At 39.6% G+C, this 10,325-nt stretch overlaps 1 protein-coding gene across 1 annotated transcript; it reads left to right on the forward strand.

Moving 5' to 3' along the window:
* Window positions 1-1,711: 1,711 nt before the first annotated feature.
* Window positions 1,712-2,570, forward strand: LOC149179298 (uncharacterized). The gene is made up of 2 exons (XM_089423806.1): window positions 1,712-2,033; window positions 2,176-2,570. Exons 1-2 carry the CDS (start codon window positions 1,850-1,852, stop codon window positions 2,505-2,507), a joined length of 516 nt encoding a protein of 171 aa, XP_089279932.1. The 5' UTR covers window positions 1,712-1,849; the 3' UTR covers window positions 2,508-2,570.
* The last annotated feature ends 7,755 nt before the right edge of the window (window positions 2,571-10,325 follow it).

Consider the following 10,325-nt stretch of genomic DNA (forward strand, 5'->3'; position numbering starts at 1 on the left):
CTGTCCTTCTTTTAACATAGTTGTCATATGAATTGCAGAAATATTATTATAGGTCCCTTTAATATAGTTATCATAGGAATGGCAACATTGTTAATATATTTTTTTCATAATAATTGGTTTGGGAAGTTGAGAAGTGCTTTATAATATTTTTATCTGTCTTTCTTTTAACATAGTTTTCATATGAATTCCAGAAATATTATTATAGGTCTCTTTAATATAAATGTCATAGGAATGGAAAAATTGTTAATATATTTTCTTCATAGTAATTGGTTTGGCAAGTTGAGGAGGCTCAAGACTGAAACTTGAAAAAAAGCCTTAAAATAATATACAAAAACATGTTCACATGAACAACAATTAAATGGATAATGGGGATAACGGATAACCTGTGACATGACATTAACTATAACTCATTATCATCCACCCTTGCTTTCAACAATGTTGATTCACATGTTTCTATTCTTCTACACACTATTATTATTTACAAAATATCCATATTCAAAATACAGAACTAATACTTTCAACGGTAACTCATTATCATCCACCCCTCCTCTCAACAATGTCCATTTAGTTATTTTTCTACACACTACTATTATTTACAAAATATCCTTACTAAGAATACAAATAACTAAAAATATCAATTGTAAATCATTATCATCCACCCTTACTTTCAACAATATCCATTCACATGTCGTTATTCTTCCACACTTTATGGCATACACACTTTATCATTATTCTTCCACACTTCCACACTTTATGCCTTACGGCGTTTCCTTTGCAACATCAAATGCAAATACTAGTATATACCTTCAACTCAATTTTTATATGATTTTGTTCATTATGTCGAAAGGCATTTTCTCTGCGAGGTTCGGGTGAGCAGACAATCTTCACCCCAGCCAATTGCAGGGCTGCATTTTCGTCCTCTTTTGCCCAATAAAAGTATGACACATCAATGTTTTCCGAAGCGCTCACGTCACCGTTTGCGCAGTCACTGTTTGCCGACCACACTCGTGGCTCTGCCACCATTTGTCAACTACCAAAGATCTCACTACAAAGCTTTGCCGATTTCATAAAATACTCGGGCTTTCTGATGCATATGCCCAATGAGAATCTAGTAGGAATGTTATCTTACAGCGGGAATGCCTGTGCATTGTCAAAAGACACTTAGTCCAGTAAACTTTCGATATTCACTAGAAATAACCCTACATTGCACGCAAAAAATGTCAAGATTAACGGGAACAATATTGGCACAAATGAACGCAATAAATACTTGAACTTCCATAAATGAAAAATCACATTTTATTAAAAAACCGAACAACTATTCATTTAAGTACCGTCCACAGCCTACCATATCCAGGATGGAAAGCCACGTGTCCAGTTATGAGTGCATGTATCTAACAGATTCGGGCAGATTAACTCGGTGCAATTGCTACTTTATTCATTGAAGGACTGCCATCAACATACTAAGATCCAGGCGCGGAAGCCGCGTGTCCAGTTATGAGTGCATGTATCTAAAAGATTCCGACAGAATAATGAGATGTCAGGTACGCGTGCATAACGAGTGCAGAGTGAACAGCTTTTACTGTATCCACTGACTCCACGTGACTCCCGTGACCCGTCTCCATAGACGAAGGAATGCCATCGAAGAGTAAGACCAGAGGAGCAAGTTGAGCAACTGGTGGTTATATTTTGTTCTCCATCGCATTCATTTGAATGCATTTCTCCTTAACTCATCTGTCCTCCCTCTACGGAAAATATTACAATTGCAATTATTCTGGTCCTCATCACTTATCCAGCTTAAATCAGTGTCAATCACTAGATAAAAGAAACGGTTGTCAGGTGTGCTACTGCCATGGCCAAAGCTAGCTGGGCTATACATGGAGCAGCAAGTCTGTGCGGGTTATTGCCTCCTCAAACAAAGTTGGGAAGATCACTTTGTAGGACGTCACAATCTAATTCCCAAATTCAGTACAGGATTATCTTGAAAAGAAGTGCTGTTAAAGCCGCTAGCTCTAGCGACAACCAATTTGGCTCAGGTACTGTGATCGGATCATCTGCAGCTTTCTACTTTTCATAAATAAATATCCAAGAAGGCATTGCTTCTATGTCTAGCTGTATGTGGGTACCAAATCCACATTCTATTTTAACGGTTATTTTTCAAAAACACTTCCATTGCAGGTGATCTAAGCAGAGTGGACGCGGAGATGATAGTGTTAAGAAAACGGATGCAGGAGCTAAGAATGCAAGAAACGAATTACTCTCCTCCACAGCACTGGATGAAGTGGGAGAAGGAATGGTCTGTTGCATATAATTCAGATATTTGTGAATTCGTCGGATGGTTGCAGAAGATGTTGATTAACACCAGACCCGTCTTTGCCATCGTTGCTTTGGTTTTGATATTGTTGTGTCTCCTTGTATTTGTGTTGCTTCTCCTCTTTCTAGTCCTTCGGGTATCAGCTCCTCTGATCGCATTGGCTATGGAGTTTGTGACCAAATTATTACAGGTGTAACGCTGTAAATTGGCTTCTTTTCATGCCATATACAAACACCTATATGCATCATTCATATGTTTTGTTAACACTTCATATTGGTATGTATCTGCATTGCAAAATTTTACCCATTATGAAGTTACGTAAACACAACAAACTCTTGATAAGGGTTCCTTTAAAAACCCTGCGGCTTCATGATCTATGGCCATCCTAGGTTTTCTATTACATCAAAGCTTGCGAGATGTAGTAAATTTCTGAAGTATTATTATTGGTTTCACGGTGGACGTTCAAACTCAAATGGTTAGGTTTTTTATTACACCAAAGCCAGCAGGATTTAGTAAATTTCTGAAGTATGAGTAAATTTCTAAAGTATTATTATGGATTATTATTGGTTTCAGGGTGGATTTTCATATTTAAATTGGGAATTTAATCTGACCTAGGCCAAAGTTGTGATATCATTAGATTTTCTATTACACCAAAACCAACTTAGGCCAAAATTGTGATATCATTAGATTTTCTATTACACCAAAACCCACCCACAAACTTTAGTAAACTTCTAAACTATTATCATTTTAGTAAACTTTCAAATTATTTTAGTAAACTTCCAAACTATTATCATTACTTTACTTTAAATATAAAATTAAAATAATAGTCTAACTCACAAAACATTATTGATAAAATTAAGAAAAAAATAAATGTAAAAAACCAACCAGCCATAATATAATTTATTAAAATACAATTATAAATATAAAGTTAAAATAATAGTCCAACTCACATAACATTATTGATAAAATTACGATTTGTCTTGTAGATGGGAGGTATTTGTATATCATATTATACACTAAATGCGTTTAGGTATCGGAATTCTAATTCTGAATCCGTAAAAAGATACGATGGATCTAAGGCCGTAATTTTTAATGTGATGTAAACTTCGCGGATGGATGACTTACAGTCTCTCCCTGCATTGGACTATGGAATATCTTAATTCTGAATTTATTAAAAGATTGAACGATCGCTTATAATTTCTTGACAACACTGTAGAATGTGCCTCTCCATAGTTATTATATTTCTTCAATAATATTTCATTTTTCGTTAAATCAATTTAAAACAAACTCACCTGATACTCAGCATTGCTCCAGGTCAATGCTCTTGGAATTTTGTGATATAAGCATTGTTGAGTTATATATATATATATACTTTGTGAAATGTGTATATTAAACGAAATGATTTTTGGAAATTTAGAAAATGAAAATGGGGTTCCTGATTAGAATGCAGTGATCATAGCAGAATATATGGATAAAGGCAGCTGTGTTGCACCTTCTCGTTCTCGTTGCCACTTATAATGGCAACATCTACAGCTTACAGTACAAAACGAAAAGCGGGAGATTTTACAAATGTCATTTTCGAACTTTAGGGGATTCCTGTGCAAATCATTAATATTATTCTTTGTCAAATGGCCCATTTTGTTTCCCTCTTCAACATTAAGTTTCTTCTGAAGTGTCATTTTCTTCCGAACTGTCATTACAGCTTTTTCTTTTTCCTTTTCCTCCCAAAATAAGATTGTTGTTATTCTGAACTGTCATTACAGCTTTTTCTTTTCTCTCAAGATAAGATTGTTAGCCTGATGTTATCATTTGAAAATTTTTCAAAAATTTAATAGGCCATTTATCAGAATCTTAATAAAATACATCAAGTGTTCCTTTTAGCCAATCAAATTAAACTAAATTTACATCATAATCACTATCATATCCTCTAACCACCCAAAGTAAACTAAAACTATTAATATTCTTTAAGACAATGCTTTAAGGATATCTCCAATAGGGAAAATATGGCAAAATCTTATCCATTATCGAAGCTTTTTTAATAAAAGGGATGCCTGGAGATTATATATCTCTCGGATATCTTTTCACGTACGAAGAGAATCTCGGTTTCAATTAAATTTGGCAAGCTGGCAAGAAGAAAATATTGGCCATCTAATGAGCGTTGCTGTCACAAGTACATTTACACTCTGTAAAACTGAAATGAAAGCCAGAAGTAATCAGATTATTCACGGAGGTGCATAAGACCTTCACGGTAACAATGGAGGTATTGTTGCATGTAAATGTGTTAGAAAACCTGCACAAATGAATCTAGCTAGTAAAGGTTGAACATATAGCTTTGCAGAGCAAAAACACTAAAAGAAAATCGAAAGAACAAAAGAAAGATTCATGGAAAATAGGTTACAATGCTCATGATATAGCATTACTGGGTGAAGATCCCAAGGTAATGCACCATAGTGGTGATCAATGAGAAGACTCAACACCTACAACAAGTTTCGAAGAGAACTGGCCAGTTGCGAAGTGAAAGAAGGAGCAAATCACGGAGTAAATCATGCAGAAGAAATAACCAATTGCATAGTTAAAGAAGGAGCAAATCAGGGAGTAAATCATGCAGAAGAACTCACCAGTTGCGGAATTAAAGAAGGAGTAAATCATGCAGAAGGAATCTTGCATGTAGTCCCATGCTCTAACTAAGAGTCCGCATGTAGGTGTGTAGTAGTTCCAACACCCCCCCAAACACCACTACGGGGAAAAACAGAAAATGCGCCCGACAACTAAGGCCAAAGGTCACCCAAAATACAATGCAACTTGTACTAAAATTGAGTAAAGAGGGAAAACGTCATGGGAAACCCCCCCCCCCCCTCAAAATACAATGTAATCAAAAGAAAAGAGGAAGAAAAGACAGTTTCTAAGCAACTGTGTCCTTCACTCCAAGACGATCGTGCAAAGAGCAAAACTTCTACTCAGTAAATGTCTTGGTGAAGATGTCTGCAGTCTGTTCTACTGAAGGACAGAACTACAAATCAATGACCCGATCATGTACTAAGTCTCTGATGTAGTGCATATGGATCTCTATGTGCTTCGTCCGCTGCCACTGTACTAGATCCCTGCAAAATTTGAGAGTGCTCTAGTTGTCACACCAGATGACAATGGGCTGGTGGAACTGGACGCCTAACTTAGTGAGGAAGTGTTGTAGCCACAGAGCCTGAATGGTGATGTTGACTACTCCTCTGTACTCGGCCTCAGCTGAAGAGAGAGCAATAACAGCCTGCTTCTTGCTCGACCAACAGATAGGGCTAGATCCTAAACTAAGTGAATATCCGGAGGTGGACTTGCGATCAGTGTTGTCTCCCGCCCAATCAGAATCTGTGAAGCCAAGGAGATTCAATACAGTGTTTGCTGCATAGTGAATCTCAAAGGTGATGGTGCCCTGCACATATCGGAGGATGCGCTTGGTAGCATTCCAGTGTAGCTCATGCGGCTCCTGCATGTATCTGGAAACTACCCCCACTGCATATGAGAGATCTGGTTTGGAGTGGGTGAGGTACAATAAGCTCCCCACTAGCTGTCGATAGAAAATGCTGTCAACTAATGGAGTGTCACCTCCATCCTCAAGGCGGACCCCAGACAGAAAAGGAGTCGGTGCTGACTTGCAATCAGTCATGCGAAATATCTCGAGGAGATCCCGTGCATACTCAGCCTGAGAGAGTTTGATGCTTGTGGCATCTTGGCTGATCTCAAGAACCCATGTCCGTCATCAAGAACCTATCATGCAAGGCCCTCTTGACTGTAGCAATCACTGAAGCTGAGCTGCCAGTGATTAGGAGATCATCCACATACAAAACTAAGATAAGAAGAGAATCATGTGTCCTAAGAATGTAAACATTCGGATCAGACTTACATCTTTCAAATTTTTGTGATAAGAGAAAAGAATCCATCTTTGCATACCAAGCTCTTGGGGCCTGCTTAAGGCCATAGAGAGATTTCTCCAGTCTGCAGAACAAAGATGAATCGTGAATGAAACCATGTGGCTGCTCCATGTAGATCCCCTCAGATAGGTCTCCATGAAGAAAGGCATTTTTCACATCCATCTGATGTACTTCCCACCCCTGGGCAGCCACAATGGCAAGTGTAAGGCATATGGAATTCATCTTTGCTATTGGAGCAAAGGTCTCATCATAATCAATGCCATGCACTTGTTGGAAGCCTTTGGCTACTAGCCTTGCTTTTTATCTGGTGATTTGCCCATTTGCAGCACTCTTGGTCCTGTAGACCCATTTGCATCGGACAAGTTTCCTTCCTGAAGGAAGGGGGACCAGATCCCAGGTCTGGTTCTCGAGGAGGGAGTTATACTCCTCCTCCATGGCGGACTCCGAAGATGGATGCCCAGCAGCCTCAGCATAAGACTATGGATCAGAAGAATGAACCAAATGATAATGCCAGGATGGCGATGGTTCAATGGCAGTGAGGTCAAGACGAGGCTCAATAAACTCTGAGCTAGTCCTCTGTAGATCAGAATTATCCCCCACAGGACCATTTCTAGCAGCTGGGTGGTCTTGTGCATATATCTCACGTAAGCTCCTTGTTCTCTAATTTATAACAGGGGAATATGATTCACTGCTGGAAGCTCGATCTGGGCTTGGATGTGGATCATCATATGCATGCACTGGATTTGTATCTAAAGACTCTATCTCTGCATCTGCATGCTCTACCGCGACATCTGCATGCTCTGTATCTGCATCTGAGTGTACTGAGTCATCATCTCGGGCATGAGGTAGATAAAAGGTGTTTGCATCCAGCGATTGAGGTGCATGCGAGAGACTTTCCTCAAATTTGACACTTCGCTCAATGATGAGCTTGTCTGTAGAGGGAATCAGGAGTCAGTATCCATTCACACCATCAAGGTATCCAACAAAGATGCACTCAATGCTCTATGGATCAAGAGATTTCCTCTTTTCAGAGGGGATCCTGGCCCATGCTCGGGAGCCGAAAACACGGAAGTGAGTGACCTCTGGTTTAGTGACGCTCCAAGCCTCAAAGGGGGTCTGATCCTTGACAGAGCTATGAGGAGATTTGTTCTGGATGTAGTTAGCACAATTAAGTGCTTTGGCCCATAGCTTATGAGGCAGTGACTTAGCATGCAACATGCAGGAAGCCATCTCTTTGAGAGATCGGTTCTTTCTCTCAGCAACTCCGTTCTGCTGCAGAGTGTATGAAACTGTGTACTGCAACTGTATGCCGGAATGAAGGCAAAGGTTCCGAAGTGCTGTGTTAACATATTCCCCCCCATTGTCTGTATAGAGGGCTTTGATCTTTCTCTCTGATTGTGTCTCAGCTAGTGCTTTGAAATCTTCAAAGTGCTCAAAAACTTCAGATTTTTTCTTGAGAAGGTACACCCAAGTATACCGTGAGAAATCATCAATAAATGTAAGCACATACCTTGCTTTGTTGATGGAAGGATGAGGAAAAGGCCCCATGAGATCACTATGGATCAGATCTAGAGGAGAGGATGCTGTGTGAGTCTTGCCGGTGTCAAAATTTTCTCTAGGATGTTTGCCAAGGACACACCCTTCACAAACTCCTTTGGAGAAACTAATATTTGGCAAGCCTTCCACCATCTCATTCTTTCTTAGCTGCTGCATATACCTGTAATTTAAGTGACCAAACCTCTCGTGCCAAAGCCTACTACTATCATTAGCATGTGTAAGCAATAAGGAGGATTCAGGTTCAATAAATTCAGAAAATGTATACAATCTGGCTCCATTATTTACCTCATCGGTTGCAATTTTGGAGCTGCTATGTAGGTCATATATGTTCACTACATCTGGAGTGAATTCCACTCTCTTTCCGGTGCCGGAATGAGTGATCTGATAAACTGAAATCAGGTTTACCGAAAGTTTTGGAACATGAAGCACATCTTCAAAGCTTCCGTGTAAAAGTTCCACTCTACCTTTTCCGGTGACCTCAATAGGTGAGTCATCTCCCATGAGGATGGGTGGTCCTTTGCATGCATCCAAAGAGGAATAGACTTCATTTGTAGCATCCATATGATGTGATGCACCAGAATCTATAATCCATGCATCAGGGGAAGAATTAATTGCAACTAAAGCATGAAAATTGTTACCTTTCCTGTGTGGCGGATCCTTAGTTTTCTTCTTGGCGCCCTGAGGGATGTAGTCCCCAAGGTTGTGGTTCTGAAGGATTTCTGCCATTTGGTCAATTTGTTTCTTCATGCAAGAGGATTCTGGATGGAATCCTCTTTGACAGTAGGTGCATCTGTTTCCTTTCTTCCCTTTCTCATTTCTTGAGCCGGAGGAGTCATTAAAGGGCTTCGTGTACCCTTCCTTCTTTGGATGGGAATGCACTTTTCCCTTGTCCTTTTGCTGTTGATTTTTTTGATTTGAATCAGATCTGTGATTTTTATTGTGGCTGCCATCATGCATAGCAAGTGCATGCGCTTTTGGAGGTTTGATTTTCCCCATGCCAATGAGTTTATCTTGCTCAAAAATAAGGGATGCCATAAATTCTTTGAGAGAAGGCATAGTGTAGGATTTACCTATTGCGAGCCTTACTGAATGAAATGTAGACACAAAGACGGAGTATTCTGGTCCGAGATTTGACATAATAGAGAGAACTTGGCGACTCTCCTCCTTGGATTTGTCAATTCCACAACCCTTGAGTTGCAGCAATAGATCATTATATTTGGTGAATAAGTCTTGAATTCTGTCATAGTTCCATGGATCCAATGACAGCAGCTGCACTTCGAGCAGATGTCCTTTCATCTCATCCTATTTCCCATAGAGTTCTTCAACCTTTTTCCAAATCTCATTGGGAGTACTGCGGGCAGATAGATGAAACTGCAACTCTGGAGAGATGCACATGCATATGGATCCGTGGGCCTCATCCATACGGTTGAGGTACTTGGATTTCTCTATGGCTGAAGTAAGTTCCACTTCTGTAGCCATGGTAATCTTGTACAACCCTTTTTGATGAAGGTATCGAGCCATTTGGTCCTTCCATTCGTTATAGTTGTACAGTGTTAGGATTGATGCTTTGGGAAACTCCATTTTTCTGTCGATCTTCGATCTCCAAGCTGTAATACCTGCAAAATAAAGTGCTGGTGCACCTTTTCTCTAGCAACCTGTGGGCTCTGATACCCTGTAAATGTGTTAGAAAACCTGCACAGATGAATCTAGCTAGTAAAGGTTGAACACACAGCTTTGCAGAGCAAAAACACTAAAAGAAAATCGAAAGAACAAAAGAATGATTCATAGAAAATAGGTTTCAATGCTCATGATATAGCATTACTGGGTGAAGATCCCAAGGTAATGCACCATAGTGGTGATCATGAGAAGACTCAACACCTACAACAAGTTCCAGAGAGAACTGGCCAGTTGCGGAGTGAAAGAAGGAACAAATAAGGGAACAAATCATGCAGAAGAACTAGCCAATTGTTTAGTTAAAGAAGGAGAAAATCAGGGAGTAAATCATGCAGAAGAACTAATCAGTTGTGGAGTTAAAGAAGGAGCAAATCAAGGAGTAAATCATGCAGAAGGAATCTTGCATGTAGTCCCATGCTCTAACTAAGAGTCTGCATGTAGGTGTGTAGTAGTTCCAACATTGTGGTGGTTCTAGGGACACATGGAAGATGAAAAAAACTTCACTTTTCCTGGATGCAAAGGCTACCCCTTAGCAGTTGGTTGATTGGGTTTTTAAAGTGGAAGACATGCATCCAGTCAACAAAGCTAACTCAAACCACTAGCGAGACACTAGAAATACTCTGAAGGAAAGAAATTTGACGAGAGGAGTTTATAGGGTTCTTTAATCATTCATTTATTATTCAGTGAATTTAAAAGATCACCGCCGCATCTCACAGAATAGGGCCAAAGCTTGGTTTTCTAATCACGTTCTCAATCAATGAAATTATTTAGGCAAATGGTATGTTGATCCAGGTGGATATTGGTGGCCACCTGCCAAGTCCACCTGGACCCCCACCATTGTCTTTCTCAGCATTTTCAGT

Source organism: Pinus tabuliformis, chromosome 4_1 (genome assembly GCF_031772625.1).
Source record: "Pinus tabuliformis cultivar Carrire ecotype Pingquan chromosome 4_1, CPIR1, whole genome shotgun sequence".
Lineage (NCBI taxonomy): Eukaryota > Viridiplantae > Streptophyta > Pinopsida > Pinales > Pinaceae > Pinus > Pinus tabuliformis.

What these genes read in the sequence shown, in the direction of transcription:
- LOC149179298 (XM_089423806.1), top strand. Translation starts at nt 1,850, where the DNA reads ATGGCCAAAGCTAGCTGGGCTATACATGGAGCAGCAAGTCTGTGCGGG. An exon ending in CGACAACCAATTTGGCTCAG is followed by an intron (nt 2,034 to 2,175) that starts GTACTGTGATCG and finishes CTTCCATTGCAG; the next exon opens with GTGATCTAAGCAGAGTGGAC.